Here is a 24,866-nt window from a genome sequence, read left to right as displayed (position 1 = left end):
GCATGTGTGTGTGTGTGTGCGTGTTTGCTTGCGCACTTACATGTGTGTATTAAGTGAAGGTTAGAGATAAGTGTCTATCTGTACAATGTTTATAAAGAGGGTTGAATATGGGTAAGATAAAATGAATGAAATGATCAAAGAACTAATGAAATATTATAATTTAATCTGAGAAATCTTTCTGATAAAAAAGTTCCAGGGTCTTATGATCAATGTTTTAAAAACAAATGCCTTGGTTATGCATGTATGTTTGATTATATATATATATATTTGCCTGGCTATAGGCTCTTTCTATGAGAGCTAATCTGATTTTCTGGGATTTTGTTGTAACTTCATTTTATATTAGAGTTCCCATATCTATTGATTTTTCCTGGACACTCCATGATTTCATTTTTAGTGTACACTGGTATAAATTCATGTGTTGTACATGTGCTATATCATTTAATCATGTTTATGGACATCTATGTCAGATCCACTTATTAATTGCCATGAAGTTGTGAACAATAAGCACATGGATGCATATATTTCAGTGGTAAGGTATAGAGATCTTTTAGGACATGCACAAGAATACTGTGACTGAGTCACATAGGGCTTACACTTTTAGTGACCTGAGAAATGTTAAATTTATTCCAAACCCAACTGTACTAGGTTGGGTTGCTCACTAATATTCTGTGAAGTAGAGCTCTTCTTTCCTAAATCTATACCAACGTGTGTGATAATTTTTCATGGTAGTCATTTTGATTTGTATTGTCCTGATGAAAACGAATGATGAACATATAAAAATACTTACTTGCTATTAGAAATATATAATATATATTTGAAAATTCTGTCATATTTATGTGCACATATGTGTGTCTGTGCACATTCATGCCATATGTGCAAAGGTGAGCACAAAGGCCTGAAAACAGTTTTGCATCTCATTTCCTGAAGCCAGAGTTTCAGTTGATTATGAACCACTTACATGTGTGCTAAGAACTCAGAGTTTCTAAAAGAGTATCAAGTGCTTTTGACTACTAAGCCTCTTCTCTAGACTTTGCTCATAAAAAAAAAGTGTATGAAGATACAGATCTATGTTATAAGACATGATATATTTATGATTGGTTTTATAATTTCATGAACCGAACTTATAATTTTAACAGTATCCTATAGTACCATTTAGGCCCAAAGGATTATATGAGAAATATTTAGAGTATTTATCATGAACTAAGGAATGTGAACATTAAAAAAGGAGAGAAATACGTACCTTAATTGAAAATCTTCAACTTTCTCTCCTCTTCCAAATCCAATCCCCCAGGACTTATCTTCAATGCTGTTATAGACCACCAGTTAATGCATTTCCTTCTTCTATCCCTCCTTCTCCAGAGATTCACACACATCTTTTCCTATAATGACCTCATCCCATTCAACCTGATCAGCAGCCCCCACGCCAGCAGGCTTTTTTGGTAACCTTCAAGCAAAGCCTGCAAGGGAGGTCAATCACATAGGCTAACTGCAGTTCTTCACTCTTCCTCCACTCCAACAGATCAAATCCCTCAGTCTTATTTCCAGTTAGGTATGTGGTTAGCTGTTTTGGCCCTTCCTCACTCTTTGTCCCCATTCCAGGCCTCTAAACCAATTCTGGGGGACCACACTTTATTTCTCCCTCCATGGACAACTTCATCTGTTACCTTCCTAGCCAATCCTCATCCCTAATTTTCAGAGGCAAATACCTAAGAAGACATTTTTGATGTAAGGCCTGAGGTAACATCAATCAGGCCTCAAAAGAATTTCCCACTGGGAAACATACAACTACCAAACTCTATTTAGAACCAGAAAGAACAACTAAACTATGATTTCTTTGATTTCTTTCTTGAAAGACTTGATGTTCTTGTCATACAGATCTTTCTCCTGTTCAGTTAGTTACCGCAAGATAAAATGTTGACACAACATACTCAAAATTTTGGGACACATTGAAAGCAGTGCTAAGAGGAAAATTCAAAATCACTAAGAGCACTGGTACAGAAACTGGAGAGATCTTACACTAGCAACATAACAGCACTTCTGAGAGGAAAAAACCTAGAACAAAAAGGGAAGCAAACTCTCCCAAGAGGAGCAGATAGCAGGAAATATTCAAACTCAGGGCCGAAATAAACCAATTGGAAACAAAGAGAACAATAGAAAGAATCAGTAAAATGAAAAACTGGTTCTTTGGGAGGTTCAACAAGATATATAAACCCCTAGCCAAACTAACTAAATGGCACAGAGGCAATATCCAAATTAACAAAATCAGAAATGAAAAGTGAGACACGACGATAGAATCAAGGAAATTCCAAACATCATCAGATCCTACAACAAAAGACTATACTCAACAAAACAGGAAAATCTAAATGGAATGAACAATTTTCTAGACAGATAACACATACCCAAGTTAAATCAAGAGCAAGTAAACTTTCTAAACAGGTCCATGTCTCATAAAGAAATAGAAGTCATTAAAAACCTTTCCCTTCCAAAAAAACCTGAGGGCCAGATGGATTTAGTTCAGAATTCTACGAGGCCTTCAAAGAAGACCTGATACCAATATTCTTCAAACAAGCCCATAAAATAGAAATAGAAAGAACACTAGTCTTCTCTGTTGAGTTATTCACATGTGGAACCCATATAACACAAAGAGACATTGTAGTCAGCCAGCAGCATTCCTGACCTTGGATCTAGGCGGCAATGAATATAATCCTGCCTTTTTGTAGAGAACAAATCAGGCCATATAATTACCCTGTGTGTAAGGGTCTGTGCCACACTTTTTTGAAACTGTATAATAAATCAGCATTTTGATGGACTATGCTTATTGGTATGTTTTTATTATTTAATCAAAGCATGCATATGTGGTGTCACTACACAAATTATATTCATATTAATAGATATTATTAATGCTATATGCAAACTTGTTATGTCTATTGCACATAAATAAATCTCTGATATATCCATGAGTGGAAACTCTGTGGCTGCCTACTTCAGAGTCACACTCTTCATGATTTTTTTAAAGCAAACCTTTTTAACCTATCCATCATCCTCTTCTTTCAGACAGCTCTCTTCTGTCCAACATCTTCAGGCCATGAGTGGGTGATTTCACCCAATAAAATTTCTATTTCCAATAGAATGCTTCTCTGCACATGTAAAACTATTTCCATTCAATCTTTGATGGAAATTCACACTAAGTCAAGAAACAGCTATAACTTCCCTTGTATACCTTCTACTTTTTCTTTTTCATATGCTTTTTTCATCACATAGCTTGAGCTTTTCTGTCCAAAACTTAGACTGACATACATGTCCTTTTAATATTTTGAAAATATATGGTGCCCATAACATATGAAAGTTTTGGATCCACTGTACATTTAAGGACATGAATAATTATTTTTGAGAGAATACTCATGCACATAGAATAAAATAACTTGTTTTAAAATGGGGAAGAAGACAGGTGACATGATCTGAAGACTCACAAGAACACTGGATATAGGTATAATCCCACTAGAAAAGGTGCCCATATGTAAAGAGCAGAGAAAACCCATGCCATTGTGCCTCGATGAAAGGTATTATTGAGTAGCTGAGTTAGCAGAAATAAGTAAAGTGAGATTGTGGGCCAGAAAAGATGGGTTATTTATGTGATATTCTGTTTTTATTCACAAACCACACCTTCCAGTATTGTTCTCTTACTCTTCTGGGATCACAGTGAACAAGAAGTTGCAAGGTGACTTGTGGTGCTCAGTCCAAAGGGATACATCTGCAAAAGATTTACATACCCAAAGCCCAGGAAACATTGAGGGAAAGGAAATGGAAAGACTGATAGAGCCAGAGGATCAGGGAATTTTCTGTGAGGTTGTGTCTCCTAGTAACGACAGAAGGTACGTATAAAGTGTTGACAATATGAGTACTCAAATGTGAGTTGAGCAAAGAAGACACAATTAAATGTGACAAACAGAATCGGCCATAGCCCATGAGGCTTCACATCTACAAAAAATTACTATGAAGAAGAGGATAAAGCTGTCAGGAGAAGTGGTGCTCTTCCCCAGGGATGAACATACCCAGGGATTATACTGGATGAATGGATCAGTCCTGAAAACATATGCAGAAGTATGTTCTGTGGAGTCTAAAAGATATATTTATGAATGTGCCTGTGTGTATGTGTGTGTGTTTCTGTGTGTGTGTGCCTGTGTGTATGTGTGTGTATGTTTGTGTGCGTGTGTGTGTATGTGTGTGTAATCGTGCATGCTTGTGTGTTTGTGTGTGTGAGTATAGCAATATATGTTCATAGGAAAAATGGATAAAGAGGCCATGAATTTGAAAAAAGAACAGGGACAAGTATGGGGGAGAATGGTAGTAAGGAAAGGGAAGAGAAAAATGGTCTGACTAAAATTCAGGCTCACAAACATAGGAAAAAAAAACAGAAGAAGCTGTATGGCCACAATGACATCTACACCTAACTTTGAAAGGACAACAGAACCAGTTGTGTACTACCTAGAACAGTACAATATCTGAAAAACCAGGACATGAAGGAAAACACTTGGTATATCTGAATAGAACATGATAGAAATCAAAATAATGTTTCGCTCATAGACTATGTCCCTTGTTTGTTGTTAAAACAGTTGCACATCCTCTACATATAAACATGTACTATGTCTTACTTGGAGAAACAAGAGAACCACAGGTCTGTAATGTGTGCTGACCTGATGAATCCAGCAGCTGTGCCTACCCTTTGCTGATTTGCATATATACAAAGCATGAGGAATTCTTCATAATCAGGTCACACCCTGTGTTGGAATCAGCCTCACAGAGGTCACACACAGACATGGGTGTCCCCACTCAGCTCCTGGGGTTGTTGCTACTGTGGATTACAGGTAAGGAAAACAGCACTGAAAATTTATTCAGCTTCCTGTAATTAATGTTGCTTTGTCACCGTGAAAATCCTCTTGCAACCAAGTTGATCATGTGCGGATTTTTTTACATTTTCTAATCTTAGATGCCATATGTGACATCCAGATGACACAGTCTCCAGCTTCCCTGTCTGCATCTCTGGGAGAAACTGTCACCATCGAATGTCGAGCAAGTGAGGACATTTACAATGGTTTAGCATGGTATCAGCAGAAGCCAGGGAAATCTCCTCAGCTCCTGATCTATAATGCAAATAGCTTGCATACTGGGGTCCCATCACGGTTCAGTGGCAGTGGATCTGGTACACAGTATTCTCTCAAGATAAACAGCCTGCAGTCTGAAGATGTCGCAAGTTATTTCTGTCAACAGTATTACAATTATCCTCCCACAGTGATTCAAGCCATGACATAAACCATGCATGGAAGCAGAAGTGAGAGTACAGGGTGCCCCAGCTGATCCTCATGATGTCTCCAGCTGTTCAGCTGCTGTGAGTGTTGTTCTTTGCCAGGGACAAAGTCAATGTAATATTTTTACATAGGAGTCAGAGAAACTGTTCAGTGTCCTAAATCCTTGCGACTCTTGCGAGAGTCATTTTGTGCAAGGAACAGAAGGGTAGCAGAACCACTGAATTAAGGGTTAGCTTGATTCTTTCTGGCCACTGCCTGGCAGTTTTGCCTCTGTCATTTATCATTAGAGCTTCACAGGAAAAATGAAAGTAGCTGACCTCGGAGTTTTGAGATCTGAAATAAAATAAGTCAACAGTTAAAGTTTAATAATTATAAGTTTAGGGTTGGAGATTTAGCTCAGTGGTAGAGTGCTTGCCAAGCAAGCGCAAGGCCCTGGGTTCGGTCCCCAGCTCCGAACAAAAAGAAAAAAATAATTATAAGTTTACAATTATTATTATTTTGGCCACAGACCTGGGAATAGGGGAAGCTTGACACTTTGGGGAACAATTGTAATTCTTAATTCTTTGTGGGATGTGGTTATTCTTTTGAATTTGATATGGCAATCATTATACAATTCCTTCTTTCTACCTACTTTTGAACTATCAATAGAGGACTGGGGCAAGAGAAAGGCTGGAGAGAATGAGAGAGAACATGTTAAAAGTGAATGAGAGAGAGCATATGAAGAAAGTATGAAAGAGAGAATGTGAAGAGTGAATGGGAGCACATGAAGGAGCGAAAGAGAGAGCAAGTCTGAGAACAAATGTGAGAGTGAGTGAGAAAGCATGAGCAGAGCATGTGACACGGGAGTGAAGAGAGAATGTGAAGAGTGAATGAGAGAATGTGAGGTGTGTATGAAGACTGTGTGTGTGAAAGGAGAGTGCATGTGGTGTGTGTGATGTGTGTGAGATATGTATGAAGAGTGTGTGTGAGAATGAAATGGTAATGAACAGAGGTGTGCATGAGTGTGGGAGTTTGAGAAAAGAAAACCGCAATAAAAAATCAGAGTGCACAAGAGAAAACAGAGTTTGTGCAGCCTCAAGCTGAGGGGGGGCGAGAGAGACTGAGGGAGGGAGGGAGGGAGGGAAAGAGAGAGAGAGAGAGAGACAGAGAGTCAGAGAGTCAGAGAGCCAGAGAGAGACTTTAAGTCTTGAAATTGCCTGTCAGTTTGTACCCAAAGAATAGTCTGTGTATATTGATTATTCGCCTTCCAGATACACCTGCTTCCAGTTGAGAACCCCAATCCTGTGTTGAGGCTGGGCCCTGGCAGAGGAACACTCACCTTAGACTATATGTACACCGAGGAAAGTCCAGTTCTGAGATAAAGAAAGCACACAGAGGTTGAGTAGGTACTGCTCACCATCCTGTGCTTGAAGAGGGTGCTCTCCTTGGTGGGCAGCTATAAGCAAGGCATAAGCAAGGGAGGTCTGCTGGAGTGTTGGAAGTGTTGAGTCCCACAGCAGCCAGCAGGTGGTCATCCTGGTGGTTGTATGGCGGCCTGGATGGCAGAGATGGCTAGAGGAGGCAGCAAATGTAATTGAATTCAGGTTGTATATGCAGAAGCTGCAGTGGATGTAACAGGGCCCAACAGAGGAAAGGCAACGATCTTGAGTGCTGTGCATCTCCAGTCCTCCTTGTCACAGTCAATGTGAGCACGCAACCAATGACAAGCAATGTGCTGTGGGTCTATGGAGTGCTGTCTCTGGATTGCTAGTTTCTATCCCTCCCCACTGCTGCCCCATTTGGGGCTGCACTGGAATGCAGAGGGAAAGGCCTATGATCAGGCCATGTAGGCACTGGGAGTTCAATCTCCCTGTTTGTTGTTTAAATCTCGACTCCCAACCAGACAGAACACACAAAGCTAACATGGTTCCATGTTGAGAGGTTTAATGGGAGAAGAAGAGTAGAAGGAGGGTGAAGTAAAGGAGTCTGGCCATGGAACCTGGAGGGATGCTGTGGGAGGGGGGAGAAGGGACAGGGAAGAGCAGAGAAGAGCAAGGAGAGGAGCAAGAAGGAGAGGAGAGGGCATCAGCTCTCTTTATAGTTAGTCACAGCTGGCTGTTAACAGGCAACTGTGGGGCGGAGCACATCTGGCTATTCCCAGGTAGCTGTGGGTATGGAGCTTAGGCAGAATACCAACCATTGTATGGATGTACGCAAATGAATTGTCTGTGTTTTATATTTTCTTCTATGGGAGACACTCTGCAGCTTCTTACAACTGAAATAGTATATTTCTATGTTGAGGGTCACGAAGAAATTGGCTATGAGCCTTGTGCATGTGAATTACAGATCCCCGAAGTCTCTTGTCGATTTTGTGGGGAAAATCTGAGGTGTAGTCTTTCTCCACACTAAATAAGCAGCAAGTCATTCACTGTTTTTTTTTTCCAGTGATTTTCAGTCATCAGTCCAGGGACAGATCCATGGCATTCTAATTAGTCAAGAATTCTTGTTTTTTTTTAATTTATTTAATACTTAATAATAATTCTTTCGTTTCCGGGCAAACATCCCCCTCCCCCCTCCCCTTCCTTATGGGTGTTCCCCTTATAGGTGATACATTTTTCCACTGAGTCATCACATCATTTTACATATTTTATGGATAGGAAATTTTGCATGCCATGGAAGTTTAACCTAAATTCCAAGTGTTAGATTATATACAGTCTGCAGTATTATTTGCTCAAATACAATGAAATGTGCTACAAAATGGGCTTCCAGAAGAGTGTGTAAATGAGTGATTTAGAGTAGTGAGAGAAATAACAAATTCTTTTAATTTTAACTTGCCTTGTATCCAATAATAACTGTAGAATGTTTTGAGAATTAAGCATTTTTAAGGTGGTTTAGGTAAAGTAGGCACCTTAAATTACCTAGGGATGGTGTCAATCCATACATAAAGAAGTTGTTTTGCAAGTAAAATCAAAGTTTCCAGATAATAAGACAGGAGACTGTTTTCTCTATTCAGTGCCTCAGGTGTGGGGCAGGTGTAGAATACATGGAGACTGTCACCAAACAGCTGAATTCCTGACCTGGGACATTGGTAAAAATGAATCACTTCTGCATTTATGTAGAGAACAAATCCATCTCATACAATTAGCATGTATGTGAGTGTTCTGTGCCACACTTTAATGAAGCTGTGAAATAAATTATCATTTTTACTAACTATGTTTATTGGCAGGGCTTTTGGCTTTTCAAATCATGCATATATCGTGTCAGTACATGAAAAATACACTTATTAATGGAAAGAAATCACACAAGATGAAATATTTTCATTCCTATAGAACATAAACAAATTTTTCATATATCCCTGAATGGAAACACTGACCACCTATTTCAGAGTGACCTGGTCATTATCTTTTCACATAAGTCAGTTGCATAACCAATCCACCTACCTCTTCTTTCTGACACCTCTCTTGTGTCCATCATCATATTCAGGCCATGAATGGGTTTCAGTTTTACCTTGAATACTCTCTATCTCCTACACAATGTTTCTGTGGACATGTAAATCTTTTTCCATTCAACCATTCATGGAATCTCATACTAAGTCTGGACATTAGTATGGCTATAATTTCCCATATATACTTCTATCTTCACTACTTACATGCTTTGCTCACTAGACAGCCTGTGTCCCTCTGTCCTATCATAGATGATGCATACCATCTTAATATTTAGAAAATATATGGTGCATATAGCCTATGCAGGTTTGGGATCCATTGTACATTTAAGGCCAGGAATTATTATTTCTGGATGGAATACTCATATTCGTTACATATAGTATCCTAAGAGGGGGAAGAAGTCAGGTGCCTAGTTTTAGGTATCACAGGCACATTGGATATAGATATAATCCCAGATGAATTTGGAAGAGAGCTCATATGGGTAGGAAGAAGGGAAGAAAACCAATGACCTTGTCTTGCCTTGATGAAAGTAGTTCTTGGTTAGCTGAGGTGTCATAAATAAGGAAAGTAGACTGTTTACTTTAAAAGATGAGTTATTTATGTGAGATCATATATTTACAATCCACACCTTCCAGTATTTTCTATTACTCCTCTGTGTATCCTTGTGAGCAATAAGGCGTGACGCTAGTTGTGGAGTTCAGTCTAAATGGATACATCTACAAAAGTCTCCCAAACCCAAGTCTTGGTGAACATTTAGAAATAGGTAGTGGAAAGATTAATAGAGCCAGAGGATTAAGGAGTTTGCTATGGGCTTGTGTCCTCTAGTAACAACAGAATCCATACCTGCTAAATCTCAACAAAAATTATTTTCAAATATTAATTGAATAATGAAGACACCAATGATCATGAACAACAGTTTGGGCCTAAGCCCATGAAGCTTTACCTCAACAAGAAGTACTATAGAGAATTGGATAACACTTGAAGCAGAAGAGGTGCTCCTTCACAGGGTAGACCACACCAATTGAATGTCCACTGTGAACACATCAGTCCTGAAAACATACATACAATAATAAAAGGAAAATGGGACTCCTTATATTCTGCCTGGAAACGTAGCATATCTGAAACACCTTGCCATGGGGGAAAAATTAACAAGGAAATTATATGCAGAATGTGATAGAAGTCAAAATAAGATGCAACTCACAGACAGTTGCTGTTCTCTGTTGTTCAAGGAGAAGCACATTCCCTACAAATAGATGGATACTGTGTCTCTATGGAGATAAAGGAGAACAGCAGGTCTGTAATGAGTCCTGATCTGATGAGTCCTGCAGCTGTGCCTACCCTTTGCTGATTTGCATGTACCCAGAGCACAGCCCACTGATATGAGGACTTCTTCACTATAAGGTCACACCACATGCTGGAGTCAGCCTCACACAGGTCACAGCACAGACATGAGTGTCCCGCCTGAGCTCCTGGGGTTGCTGCTGCTATGGCTTACAGGTAAGGAAGACAACATTGGAAATTTATTCAGCTGTGTATAGTCAGTGCTCCTTGGTCTCAGAGAAAATCTTCTTGTGAGAGAATTAATCATTTGTTAATTGGTTTTCAATTTTCCAATCTTAGATGCCAGATGTGATATTCAGATGACTAAGTCTCCGACCTCCTGGGCAGTGTCTGTGGAAGAAAGTGTCACCATTACATGTCAAGCAAGTGAGGAGTGGTTTACATTGTTATCAGCAGAAACCAGCGAACTCTCCTCAGCTCGTGATCTATTATGCAACCAGCTTGGAAGATGGGGTCCCATCGAGGTTTAGTGGCAGTGGATCTGGCACACAGTTTTCTCTTAAGATTAACAGTTTTCAGCCTGAAGATGTTGCAACTTATTACTGTCAAAATGGTTTAAGTACCCCTGCCACAGTGATTCAAACCATGACATACAACACACAGGGAAACAGAAGTGAGAACACAGACTGCTCCAAATGTTCCTTCTGATGTCTCCAGCTGCTCAGCTGCTGAGAGTGTATTTCTCTGCTGGGGTCTAAATGTCAAGGTGATGTTTCTATACAGCGATCAGAGAAACTTTTCTACGTCCCAAAGCTCTGTGCTTTTCCCAAGGGCTAGTGTCAAAACAAGGGAATGTTTCTCATGTCTCACAAAACAAAACAAAATAAACAACTAAGAAACAAAAACAAAACTGTTCCTGAGAAGCAAGTTATAGGATCAACTAAGATTTTTTCTGCAAGTTTTCACCACCCCCATGCATACATGCACACATGCGCACAGATAAGCACACTAAGGTGGAGCTATTTAGGCAGGAAAATATTTATCTATTTATAGGATTTATACCTGAGAAAGGAGTCTGAAGAGATGATTGGGAGTACTGGCTGTTCTTTGAGAAGATCTAGGATTGAGTCTTAACATGCACACGATTCCTAGATTTTGGTAACTTCAGTTCAAGAATTTTTAACCATTCTTTTGTCCTTTGAGTAAGATGAATTCTGCTAGTATACAAACAGGTAAGCAAACTGTGAGTAGGTGAGAAAGAAACTCAATCTTGGAGAGTCTGATGCCAGTTATTGTATTCTCAACCCATGTAAACATTACACAGTTAGAAAAACATTTCCTGGTGTAATGCAATCTCTGGTAGACACAGAAGTTTAATTACAAAGAAACTCAGTCTAGGGTACATGTCATTTCTTCTAAGGATATGAGTTTTAGAGAGGGGCTACCTGTACAGTCTTATGAGCTCAAGGAAGGGATTGGCATGTTCTTATTCATATCAATAATATGAATGTCATTTGTGCTATTAGTGACCTAGTCCAAGTTGCTAGGAATTTGGGAAGCCTCTCTCTAAAGGCACAAGGTCAGGGTCATTTAAACTATCAGATATTTCTGGTCCTTTAACAAACCAAGGACAAGCGTAATGGACAAATAAGATAAAACAAACAAAATCATATTAAATAGTGGTCATTAACTTTTTAAGATTTAAACTTAAGGCTTTTAAGATTTGGTATCTTCCTCTGGAATTCAGGTAAAAATAGATGTGAGCCACCATGTGGGTACATGGAAACAAACCTGGGTCAATAGTAACAACTTCCCTAAACTACTGTACTATTCCTCTAGCTTCCTTTTATTGTGTTCCTTTCTTTTTCTCTACTTCTCCATTACCCCATTCTCTGGTTCCTCCTTCTTCTCTTCTTCTAGTGAACTAGTGTTCATTTTTTTGTCGTCATAAGACAATTGGCCTAGAACGGATCACTTGGCTCTGTCTCTGCTTATTGCTTCCAAGCATTCTCTTTGCTCTCTTGCTGTGTTTGACACACTCATGCTTGAGCATAGTCTTCTCTGCAGTTTTAGCCTTTTCACAAAAATAGACTTAGGCTGCCATCATACCCACTCTGTTGCCTGTCAGAAGGTCACTTATCCTGGGTGAAGGTCCTGGCAATTCATGCACTGTTTTACTTTATTGGGTTGGCGCTTACCCTATTTCTCACAGAAAGGTTGGCAGCTCTTAGAAACTTTCACCATATTTTCAGGAGCGGTATCAGAACAGAAAGATGGACATTACATTTATTGTTCCTGTAAGGCAGGGTCTTAAGGTATCTCAGGATGGACTCTAAAACTATGTACCTAAACATGACTTTGTGATTTGATCCTCCTGCCTCAACTTCTCAATAACTGAGATTCCAATATCATATCTAGCTTTATGCAACACTGAGTATGGAATCTAGTGCTTCATGAAGGCTAGATAAGTGCTGTATCACCTAGGCTCCAATAAGTGTGATTAAAAGAAGAAGTACACTACAAGGCAATGTTTTTATGTATATTTTATAAACAACTGTTTGCAGGTGTATAAACAATATGAAATAAGTTTTTTTTTTCATTGTTTGAGACAGGGTTTTACTATGAAAGCATAGCTGTCCTAAAACTCTCTCTCTAGTACAAGCTGTCCTCAAAGTCAGATTGACTTGCTTCTGCTTCCAAGTGCTGGGATTCAAGTGTTGTGTCACCACTAGATGGCTTATTTCTTAAACTTTTCTTGAAGATTGATTTTCTTTAAAGATGTGATGACTTTAAAAACTAAAGATTCAGAATTTTTAAAATTCAGGAGAATTTTAGTAAAAATTTAAAAACACCTTTCAAACTAGGTAACAATATATTTAGAAATATCTAAGAAATAATCATAGAAAATCCTGAAACATAATACAACCAAATTCTTTCTATTGTTCTGGTAGTAAGATTTGATGATTTTTGGAATTTCCCCTGTTTCTCTTATGTCTGCCTTTTCATTTCTGATTTTGTTAACTTGGATATGGTCTCAGTGTCCTCTGTTTATTCTGGCTATGGGTTTATCTATCTTGTTCATTTTCTCAAAGAACCAGAACTGTTTTCTTGATTCTTTGTATATACATTTTTTTTATTTTGGTTTCTAGTTGGGTGATTTGAGCTCTGAGTTTAATTATTTCCTGCTCTCTACAACCCTTAGGTGAATTTACTTCTTTTTGTTCTAGAGAATTTGGGTGTGCTTTCAAGCTGTTAGTGTTTGGTCTCTCCAACTTATATTTGGAGGAACCTAGAGGTATGAGTTTTCCTCTTAGCACTGCATTCATTGTATCCTATCAGTTTGGGTGTGTCGTGCCTTTATTTTCATTAAAGTCGAAAAAATATTTAATTGCTTTATTTCTTCCTTTACCCTGTTATCATTGGGAAGAGCACTATTCAACTTCCATGTGTATGTGGGCTTTCTGCTACTTTTGTTGTCATTGAAGACCAGCCTTAGTCCATGATGATTTGATAGGATTAATGGGAATATATTAATCTTCTTGTATCTGTTGAGGGCTTTATTTTGAACAATTATATGGTCACTTTTGCTGAAGGTATGCTGAGGTGCTGAGAAGAAGGTATATTCTTTTTTTTGGATTAAGTGTTCTATAGATAACTGTTAAAACGATTTATTTCATAACTTCTGTTAGTTTCATTGTGTCTCTGTTTAATTTCTGTTTCTATGATCTATCTATTGATGAGAGTGGAGTGTTTAAGTCACCCATTATTATTGTGTATGGTGCAATGTGGGCTTTGTTCTTTAGTAAAGTTCCTTGTATAAATGTGGGTGCCCTTGCATTTTGAGCATAGTTATGCACAATTGAGAGTTCATGCATGTTGAATTTTTCTTTGATGTGTGTGAATTGTCCTTCTTTATTTATTTGGATAACATTTGGTTGAAAATCAATTTTATTCAATATTAGAAGAGCTCTTCTGGATGGTTTCTTGGGACCATTTGCATGGGAAAAAAAGTTTTCATCCTTTTACTCTGAGGTAGTATCTGTCTTTGTCACTAAGGTGAGTTTCCTGTATGCAGCAAATCCTGGGTCCTATTTACCTTTCCAATCTTTTAGCCTATGTGTAGTTTACTGGGGGAATTGAGTCCATTGCTATTAAGAGAAATTAAGGAGTAGTTATTGTTTATTCCTGTATTTTTGTAGTTAGAGGTAGAATTATGTTTCTGTGGTTACCTTATTTTGGGTTTGTTGAAAGACTATTACTTTTTTGCTTTTTTTAGGTTGTAATTTCCCTTCTTCGTTGGAGATTTTCATATATTATGCTTTGTAGGGCTGGATTTTTGTAAAATTACTGTGTATGCAGGTGTATAAACAATCTAGAGGGGTTCACTATGAAATAATTTTTTTTGAAATGGAAAATCTTGGTTTCTCTATCTATGTTAATGAAGAGTTTTCCTGGGTACAGTACCTTTGGCTGGCATTTCTGTTCCCCTAGGTTCTGTATGACTCTGCCCAGGATCCTCTAGCTTTCATATTCTCTATGGAGAAGTCTGGTGTAATTCGGATAGGTCAGCCTTTATATGTTACTTGACTTTACCATTACTGATTTTAATATTCTCCCTTTGTTTTGTGCATTTGGTGTTTTGAATATCATGTGATGGGAGGCATTCCTGTTATGTTCCAATGTACTTGGAGTTCTGTAGGCTTCTTTTATGTTCATGAGCATCTCTAACTTTAGGTTACAGATGTTTTCTTCTATAATTATGTAGAAGATATTTACTGGCCCTTTAACTTGAGAATGTTCTCTGTCTTCTAGTTCTATTATCCTCAGCTTTAATCTTCTCATTGTGTCCTGGATTTCCTGGATGTTTTGGCTTAGGAACTTTTTGCATTTCACATATTCGTTGACTACTGTATCAATGGTTTCTATGGGATCTTCTGCTGCACAGATTCTCTCTTCTCTTGTATTCTTTTAGTGATGCTTCCTTCCATCTATGATTCCTGATCTCTTTCTTAGGTTTTCTATCTTCAATATTGCTTACCTTCTGGAGATTTTTACTCTATTAATTCACTTGTTTGTGTTTTTTTTTTACAATTCTTTAATAGATTGTGTGTGTGTGTGTGTGTGTGTGTGTGTGTGTGTGTGTGTGTGTGTGTGTGTGTGTGTGTATGTTTCCCGTTTCAGGCCTTCTACTTGTTTAACTCTGCTGTCCTACATTTCTTTAAGGGAATTATTTATATCTTTTCTAAAGTCCTTTACCATCATCATGAGATGTGATTTTAAATGCCAGTCTTGCTTTTAGGGTGCATTAGTTTTCTAGGACTTGTTGTGTGGGGAGAACTGAGATCTAATGAGTCCAAGTAGCCTTGATTTCTGATGCTTCGATTGTTCTGCTTCCCTCTTGCCATCTGGTTATCTCTGATGTTATTGTTGCTGTTTCTGAGTGGAGCTTGTCCCTCTTGTTTGTCTGTGAGCCTGTGATTTTAGGAGTGAGAGCACTCCTAAGAGACCATCTCTCTTTCTGGGCAGGATTTGGGTATGGATGGTTGTGGGACAGCCTTAATTCTGGGCACACATTAAGAATGGAAACATCCTTTCCCATGCTGCTCTGTGGTTTCTGTCCCCTGTGGGCTGCTGGTGGATCCCTCTTTGGACAGTTATTGGAGCAAAAGTTGTGGTCTCATCTGTGGGCTTATGAGTGAGAACACTTCTGGGCAGAATTTGGGTATGGAAAGCTGTAGAACAACCTTAGTTTTGGACACATATGGATACAGGAAAGGATATTAGATTCTTACTAATGCAATAAACATAAAAAGCACTAACTTTCATAAATGAATTACTGCTACAGCTAAAATCACATATTAACTTACACTTAATGAGGACGGGTGACTTCAGTGTTTCATATTTGACAATACACAAGTCATCATTCATAGAGAAATGAGGAATTAAATAATGTCAGATAAGAAATGAACCAAGAAGATTTTAGAAGGCTATTTCAACCATACACCAAAAAAAGTAACTTCTTCTTAGCAACTCATAGAAAGTTCAAAGTCACTCTTTAATTTATAATGTTGAATAAACTACCACATGTTAAACAAATCTCTGTCTTAAAAATAATAGAAAAAATTCTATAATGAATATACTAAAAATATGTTTGTATAGAGAAAAAACTATGGGATCAAGAAGGTATATATAGAACGACTTCAAAACACATGAAGAAAAAGCAGATGTAATTTACAGAAAGAAAAAACAGGCCACAATTATCAGCAGAAGTTGAACACTTTCCTCTGTAAGTATTTGCGACTTGGAGATTGGATTTAGCGATCCTCACATTTCAGAGTTCCTAACATTGAGAAATATTACTGCTGAGAACCTTCATGTGTTGTTTTGAGGGTCTCAACTATGGAGTTGGATTGATGTTCACCTTAGTCTTTTATTTGTCACATGCTTCCTGCTATACAATAATATATAATCAAATGCTTTTTCATTAATTTCCTCATGCCCATTATTTTTCCTAAAAATCTCATGTTAAATATGGCACCAGAATGCTGAATGCACACATAAAATAGTATAAAAGTAAGCTATATATTAACTTTTTACTCTCAGAAAAATCTCCAAGTCACATGTTGTCAGGGAAAAAATTGTGGTTATAGTATTAGTAGGAACTGAAATGTGCTAAACCACTCATAGTAATGTTAATATTTTTAACTTGTATTAATTTACAACATATTTTTATTTAGCTCATCTGGATAAGTATTTCTATGACGCTTTCTAAACTCTTTTTCATATGCAATATTAATTCTTCTCCCAGCTTCTCCCAGGGTGTTTTTACAAGCTAAAATTCTATCTCTTAGAATGTGTACTGTAATTTCCTTAGGCAGGCAATGCTATGGAGTCAAATCAGTATGTTCCAACCGTTCCAAGTTTATTTTTATTTTAATTTTATCAGATGCAAATTTTTATTATATATATTTCTTTACTTACATTGCAAATGTTATTCCCTTTCCCATTTTCCCGTTCATAAGCCCGCATCCCCTTCTTTCCCCCATATGGGTATTGGCCGTATCCATCCCCCTTATTGCCACCCCCCATATTCCCCTGCACTGGGGATCCATCCGTGGCAGGACCAAGGGCTTCACCTTCCACTGGTGCCCCAACAAGTCTACTCTCTGCTACATATGCAGCTGGATCCTGGGTCAGTCCATGTATAGACTTTCAGTAATGGTTTCGTCCCTGGATACTCCGGTTTTTGGCATTGTTGTTGTTATGGGGTTGCAAGTTCCTTCAAGTCTTTCAGTCCTTCCTCTAATTCCTGCCAAGGGGATCCTGTTCTCAGTTCTGTGGTTTGCTGCTAGCATTGTCTTCTGTATTGGACATCATCTGGATGTGTCTCTCAGAAAAGATTTATGTCCGGTTCCTTTAAGCATGCATTTTTTAGCTTTATTAATCTTATCTAGTTTGGTGGCTGTATATATATGGGCCTCATGAGTGTCAGGCTCTGAATGGCCAGTCCTTGAGTCGCTGCTCTAAACTTTGCTTTCATATCCCCTCCTATGGGTATTTTTCCCCCTTTAAGAAGGAGTGGGATCATCTGCATTTTGATCATCCTTCTTGAGTTTCCTGTTGTGGATTGTATCTTGTGTAATTCAAGCTTTTGGGCTAATAACCACTTATCAATGAGTGAATACCAAGTGTGTTTTTCTCTGATTGTTACCTCATTCAGAATGATATTATCTACTTCATTCCACTTGCCTATGAATTTCATGAAGTCATTGTATTGGATAACTGAGTAATACTCCATTGTATAGATGTGCCACATTTTTGAATCCATTCTTATGTTGAAGAGCATCTGGGTTCTTTCCAGCTTCTGGCTATTATAATTAAGGCTGCTATGAACATAGTGAAGCATGTGTCTTTGTTGTATGTTGGGGCGTTTTTTGGGTATATGCACAAGAGAGATATAGCTGGGTCCTCAGGTAGTGGAATGTCGAATTTTCTGAGGAACCTCCAGACTGATTTCCAGAGTGGTTGTAACAGTTTGCAATCCCACCAACAATGGAGGAGTGTGTCGTCTCCATCTCTGTCCTGCAGAAAGGAGCGAAACCACGATGTTCTTCTCGAAGCAATTTATTCAGGAACCGTTCTTTCTGCATTCAAACAGCAATCTCTCCTACCCCCATGCACACTCCCTACTAAAAAACCCGTAACCACGCCCCATCAGTCCAGTCTACGTAGTCTCAGTTCATAGGTCCATGCCAAATGGCCTGATCTTGTGTCATGGAGCGCCTGCACAGCTCTCACAATGGGCATGGCTTACTTTTGGGTGTATGAGGAAGTCAGGTGCTAGTCTTAAGACTTGGCAGCAGTCCCGGGCAACATCTTGGTATTACCTCCACACCCGCTCCCCAGGAGTGTTCCTCTTTCTCCACATCCTCACCAGTATCTGCTGTCACCTTGGTTTTTGAGCTTAGCTATTCTCACTGGTGTGAGGTGGAATGTTGGGTTTGTTTTGATTGCATTTCCCATATGACTAAAGATGTTGGACATTTCTTTAGCTGTTTCTCAGCCATTTCGTATTCGTCAGCTGTGAATACTTTGTTTAGATCTGAAACCCATTTTTAATAGGGATCTTTGACTCCCTGCAGTCTAACTTCTTGAGTTCTTTGTATATTTTTGTATATAAGCACTCTGTCAGTTGTAGAATTGGTAAAGATCTTTTTTCCAATCTGTTGGTTGCTGTTTTGTCCTAATAACAGTGTCCTTTGCCTTACAGAAGCTTTGTAGTTTTATGAGATCCCATTTTTCCATTCTTGATCTTAGAGCATAAGCCATTGGAGTTTTGTTCTGGAAATTTTCTCAAGTGCCCTTGTGTTCAAGATTCTTCCTAACTTTTTCTTCTATTAGTTTCAGTGTATCTGGTTTGATGTGGAGGTCTCTGATCCACTTGGATTTAAGCTTTGTACAGGGAGATAAGCATGGATCAATCTGCATTCTTCTACATGCTGACCTCCAGTTGAACAAGCACCATTTGCTGAACATGCTATCTTTTTTCCATTGGATGGTTTTCCTTCCTTTGTCGAAAATCAAGTGACCATGTGTGTGGGTTCATTTCTGGGTCTTAAATTCAGTTGCACTGATCTATCTGCCTGTCTCTATACCAATACCATACAGTTTTTATGACTGTTACTCTATAACATTGTTTGAAGTCAGGGATGGTAATTCCCGCAGAAGTTCTATTATTGATGAATATGGTTTTCACTATACTGGGTTTTTTGATATTCCAAATGAATTTGCACATTACTCTTTGTATGTCTATAAAGAATTGAGTAGGAACTTTAGTGACGATTGCATTGAATCTGTACATTACTTTAGAAAAAGTGGCCATTTTTACTATATTAATTCTGCCAATCCATGAGCATGTGAGATCTTTTCATCTTCTGAGATCTTCTTCAAATTCAATCTTCAGAGATTTGAAGTTCTTGTTATCCAGATCTTTAACTTACTTGGTTAAAGTCACACCAAATATTTTATTTTACTTGTGACTACTGTGAAGGGTTTCATCTCCCTAATTTCTTTCTCAGCTTGTTTATCCTTGGAGAAGAGGAAGGGAACTGATTTTTTTATCAGTTAAACTTATACCCTGACACTTTGCTGAAGTTGTTTACCAGGTTAAGTAGTTCTCTGGTGGAACTTTTGGGTCAAATAAGTACACTATCATATCATATCCTCTAAAATAATGATATTTTGATTTCTTCCCTTCCAATTTATATCCCTTTGGCCTTCTTTAATTGTCTGATTGCTCTAGCTAGGAATTTGAGTACTGTGTTGAGTAAGTAGGGAGAGAGTGGACAGCATTGTCTAGTCCCAGATTTTAGTGGGATTGCTTCAAGTTTCTCTCCATTCAGTTTGATGTCAGGTACTGGTTTGCTGTATATTGTTTTTACTATGTTTAGATATGGGCCTCGAATTTCTGATCTTTCCAGGACTTTTATCATGAATGGGTATTGAATTTTGTCAAGTTCTTTCTCAGCATCTAATGAAATGATCATGTGGTTCTTATTTTGAGTTTGTTTATACAATGGGTTACATTGATGTATTTTTGTATATTAAACCATCCCTGCATCCGTGTGTTGAAGCCGACTTGATCATGGTGGATGATCATTTTGATGTGTTCTTGGATTTGGTTTGCAAGAATTTTATTGAGTATTTTTGCATCAATATTCATAAGGGAACTTGGTCTGAAGTTCTCTTTCTTTGTTGCGTCTTTGTGTGGTTTCAGTATAAGAGTAATTGTGACTTTATTGAAGGAATTTGGTAGTGTTCTGTCTATTTCTCTTTTGTGGAATAATTTGTACAGTATTAGTATGAGGTCTTCATTGAAGGCCTGATAGAATTCTGCATTAAATCCATTTTGTCCTGGGTTATTTTTGGTTGGGAGACTTTTAATAACTGCTTCTATTTCTTTAGGAGCTATGGCAATTTTAGATGGTTTATTTGTTCCAGATTTAACTCTTGTACCTCGTATCTATATAGAAAATTTGTCCATTTCCTCCAGATTTTTCAGTTTTGTTGAATATAGGCCTTTGTATTAGGATCTGATGATTTTTTTTAAATTTCTTCAGATCTGTTGTTACGTCTCCCTTTTCATTTTTAAGAATTTCCTTTCGTTAAGGAGAAACAAAGATGGAGGACAGACATGGAAGGACTGGGAAATGAATGGGATTTGGGTATATGGTGTAAAATTCACCAAGAATCAATAAAATAATTTTTAACAAGATAGAAATAGTAAACAAACCTACAATGCACCATAAACAACACAAGTTCACTGACATCAAATCAGTATAGAGAATGGAAGGAAACCAAAAAAATGGTTTTTGGAAGAGTGTCATATAATTAGAGGTCATATTAGTCAGGAGGAAAAATGAAGAAGAATGGAAACAGTGTATTAGATGGGGAGATGTCCTATAGAGAGGGATAAAGTTATAGGACATGAGCTGTGAGTAGATCCATAGATCACTCTATTCATAGGAATGTACAATTACACTAAACAATGGTTTCCAGAGAGAAGTGATAATCTTTGCAATTATGTATGACCTGGAAATTTAGGATCCCAGGCGTATGTTGATTACTTGTGATTAACTTACTCCATAACTGTGCCAAATTCACTTAGATCCTGTTGATTTGTTGGAGCCAGAGCACAGGTCAATATGCCTTTTCATTGTTAAAGTTCTTGATGGTGCTCACTGATTTGGAATAAAAGTCACATAACGGGGCAACATTCCCTTCTACTCTAAATGAAGCTTCCCCTGTTTCCTTTTTTTCTCCTCTCAAAGCAGATTTCTTTCTGTGACAAGGGTCGAAATGTGAAATGACTTGATTTCTACAAGACATAAAATATTAATTTTGAGGTATCAACATGCACTCTTCAGACAAGGGCAAAAAGTAGCCATATTCTTCACTAAAATACCACAAAAACAGAATCTAGGCTACATATTGAAATTCTTTATTATAACTTGGGCCTGGTCTGCACAATTAAAATCACTCTCACTAGCAAAGTCTTGCATACTCTTACTAGGGTAGCCATTTAAGCACCCATTAAAACATTCAACTCCTTTCCAAATCCAATGTCCACAAATCCACATTCTTCCAAACAAAAGACTGGTCAGGCCTATCTCAGCAATACCTCAGTCCCTGGCACCAACTCCTTAGTTAAGGTTTTACTGCTGGGAAGGGACACCATGAGCAATGCCAAGTATTGTAAAGGAAAACATTTAATTAGGGCTGGTTTACAAATTCAGAGGTTCAGTCCATTATCATCAAGGTGGGAACATGGCAGCACCCAGGCAGACATGGTGCACGGGGAGCTGAGAGGTATACATCTTCATCTGAAGGATGCTAGCAGAATGCTAGCTTCCAGGCAGCGAGGATGAGAGTCTTAAAGCCCACACTCACAGTGAAATACCTACTCCAACAGAGTCACAACTTCTAATAGTGCCACTCCCTGTGTCTAGCATATATAAACCATCACAGATAGAATACATAAGAAAGCCCCAAAATTCTACCAGAGATTTCCCACAAATTCTGCAAAGTGGCTGGATATAAAATTATTTCAAATAAATCAGTGCCCTCCTTTTATACAATTGATAAGAGATCAAAAGGATACAAATAGGAGAGGAAGAATTGAAAATATCTTTATTGACGGATATTCTGATTTTATGCATAAAAACTCTAAAAATTACATCAGAAAACTTCTGTAAAACTTTCCATCAAGACAGAAAATTGATGCACAAATATGAGTAAATTCTCTGTATACACAGGACAAACTGAGAAAGAAATCACCCCTTCAATATCCTGCTGCTTTGCTAAAGATGGTGTCCAAAAGTTCCTGGAACACTTTGATCAAAGCTGGATGTTTTTAAAGGATATTTTTTCCAGTGATACAAATAATAATGCATGTTGGCATTTCCAATGCCAGGTACCCAATGTGACATCCAGATAATTCTGTTACCACTGGGTTTGTTCTCACTATCACTGATCAGTTTAATGAGACCCCTGGCCATTGGCATAATTTCTTATCAGCAAAAACCAAGGAAACATTTTAGGACTCTTAATTAATTTTCATCAATCTTGGAATACAGTGCGGTTTAGTGGTATTGGGTCTGTGATGGATTTTCCTCTCAGCAGTAGCTTGGAGTCAGAAGATGCTGGAAATTTTTACTGCCAAGAGCATAGTAACTTCCCCAGCCCACAGTGATACATGTCACAACAGATACCCCACTGGGAAGCAGAAGTAAGAGGTTGGACTGACACAGCTGTTTGCTTGTGTCACCACTTACTGTGAGCATTTTTCAGAAGTAGGCAGCCTTCGAGTGTCCCTGAAGACACCCTTAAAAAGGGAGATGGAGTTTTTGCTGTAGTCTTATTTGTCTCCTCTAGCTAATCTCCAGCAGCTTAGATTTGGCATTGGCCCACATGATTTCATTAAGATGTTTTTATCATTCACATAGAATATTGGATCCTACTTAATGACAGTCTTGACAGTCTGGAGGGAAAAATAGAAAATATACATTCAGACTAATTAATGAACGTCTTACTAAAATATAAAGTTTCCCTCCTGCCTTTTCCCCTCTCTCAAGAAAATAGAAAAAAAATGTAACAGTTACAGTGTTTCCTAAAACCTCTTCCCTGTTGAAATGTCTATGCTGGTTAATGGGAGAATTGGGGAATTACCAGAATCTGCATCAAGAGTTTATGTCAAAAAATTTTAATAAAAGCGAAATGGATTTGAACCACTTTGCCAGTCTTTCAGCTACCTGCTAGTCTCCCTCATTCAAGACATTTTATTTAATTACATTCACTCCTGATGCAGAACACCTGTGTGAGTTATTTTAAAAATATAAGAAGCCCACAAAACTGTCCCCTATTTACACCTCTATCTGTGGCAGGGAATTTCCATATCGTTCCCCAGGGAGGTCCTTGCCTTGCTGTACTGAGATAAAAGCTCAGCTGTACTTATGCTTTCAGTGATTCCTCTCCTAAGTTCATCTCACAATGATGAGTCCTGTCCAGTCCCTGTTTTTGCTATTGCTTTGGATTCTGGATAAGTAGAGAATGAGTTACAGGAGAAGAATGGGGATGCAGGGTGAGTTCTGACTGCCCATGTCACTTGTCCATGTGTGGTAAGGCAGGCCCTGTTTTCTAGGATGGACACATGAGGTCCCATTACTCGATAAAGAGAAATTACAGATGAGATAGGATTTCTGCTAAGATGATTCTAATGTATATGGGAAGGTATATGATCTTTACGATCTTAAACTGAATTTTTTTTGTAAAAAAGCGTTTGATATATTTTTAAAAAATCACAAAACATACCAGGATATCAGAGGAAATGAGAAACAAAAAGTAATTCACAAAGATTGCTTGCGAATTTTGAACATGGCTTTGCACTGTTCTATTATAATTACAGGAACTAATGGTGATGTTGTGCTGACCCAGACTCCACCCACTTTATCGGCTACCATTGGACAATCAGTCTCCATCTCTTGCAGGTCAAGTCAGAGTCTCTTACATAGTAATGGAAACACCTATTTACATTGGTTGCTACAGAGGCCAGGCCAATCTCTACAGCTTCTAATTTATTTGGTATCCAGACTGGAATCTGGGGTCCCCAACAGGTTCAGTGGCAGTGGGTCAGGAACTGATTTCACACTCAAAATCAGTGGAGTAGAGGCTGAGGATTTGGGAGTTTATTACTGCGTGCAAGGTACCCATGCTCCTCCCACAGTGATACAGACCCTAACAAAAAATGTCCTTGCTTGAGGTAGCCCAGCTGCTAATGTGTTTTTTATGTGGAGAGGAGCAGAACACTCTGTGTCTGTGTGAGACGAAAAGCATGGGCAACATGAGTAATTGTTTACAACTGAGAGCTCTGGCTACACTCATTTGGCTGGATGAGTGGTTTGACTAGACTTCCAACTGCCAGCACTTTCTTATCTTTCTAGCTTTAATAGCCATGGTATTAGCTCTGCAACAATAGAGAAATGCATATCTATATTCTAGTTTATTTTTGCAGATTTTAACCAGTTAATTAATTTTCATTAATTTCTTGGCTTCTGTTGTTTCTTTTTAATGCTGTATGTGTTTTTGTTAAATTTTCATTTAACTTTTTGAATACTTAGCTTTATATTCATATTCTCTTTTATCTTCTTTCCTGTAATTCAGTATTTATTAATATTATATCCCAATCAAAACTCCCTTCTACTCCTCTTAATCCCGCCTTTAAAAATCACCACCACCATTACTTTTTTGTGTTCTAAATTTTATAAAATTATGTCAAACCTTAGCACCATAAATTATAGGA

At 38.1% G+C, this 24,866-nt stretch overlaps 1 pseudogene and 2 gene segments (V, D, J or C); all 3 read left to right on the top strand.

The window, feature by feature from the left end:
- Window positions 1–4,710: 4,710 nt before the first annotated feature.
- On the top strand, window positions 4,711–5,347 carry LOC120102304 (immunoglobulin kappa chain variable 12-41-like). The segment is given in 2 exon segments: window positions 4,711–4,865; window positions 4,988–5,347. Coding segments are annotated over 2 exon segments (372 nt in total).
- Window positions 5,348–9,814: 4,467 nt separating this feature from the next.
- Window positions 9,815–10,772, top strand: Igkvl-ps20 (immunoglobulin kappa variable like, pseudogene 20; annotated as a pseudogene).
- Window positions 10,773–23,528: 12,756 nt separating this feature from the next.
- LOC120102303 (immunoglobulin kappa variable 2-29-like) lies at window positions 23,529–24,340 on the top strand. The segment is given in 2 exon segments: window positions 23,529–23,606; window positions 23,973–24,340. Coding segments are annotated over 2 exon segments (402 nt in total).
- The last annotated feature ends 526 nt before the right edge of the window (window positions 24,341–24,866 follow it).

The sequence above is a fragment of the Rattus norvegicus genome, chromosome 4 (assembly GCF_036323735.1).
Source record: "Rattus norvegicus strain BN/NHsdMcwi chromosome 4, GRCr8, whole genome shotgun sequence".
NCBI lineage: Eukaryota > Metazoa > Chordata > Mammalia > Rodentia > Muridae > Rattus > Rattus norvegicus.
The sequence above is the reverse complement of the archived record's forward strand: the minus strand, read 5'-3'. Positions and strand labels throughout refer to the sequence as shown.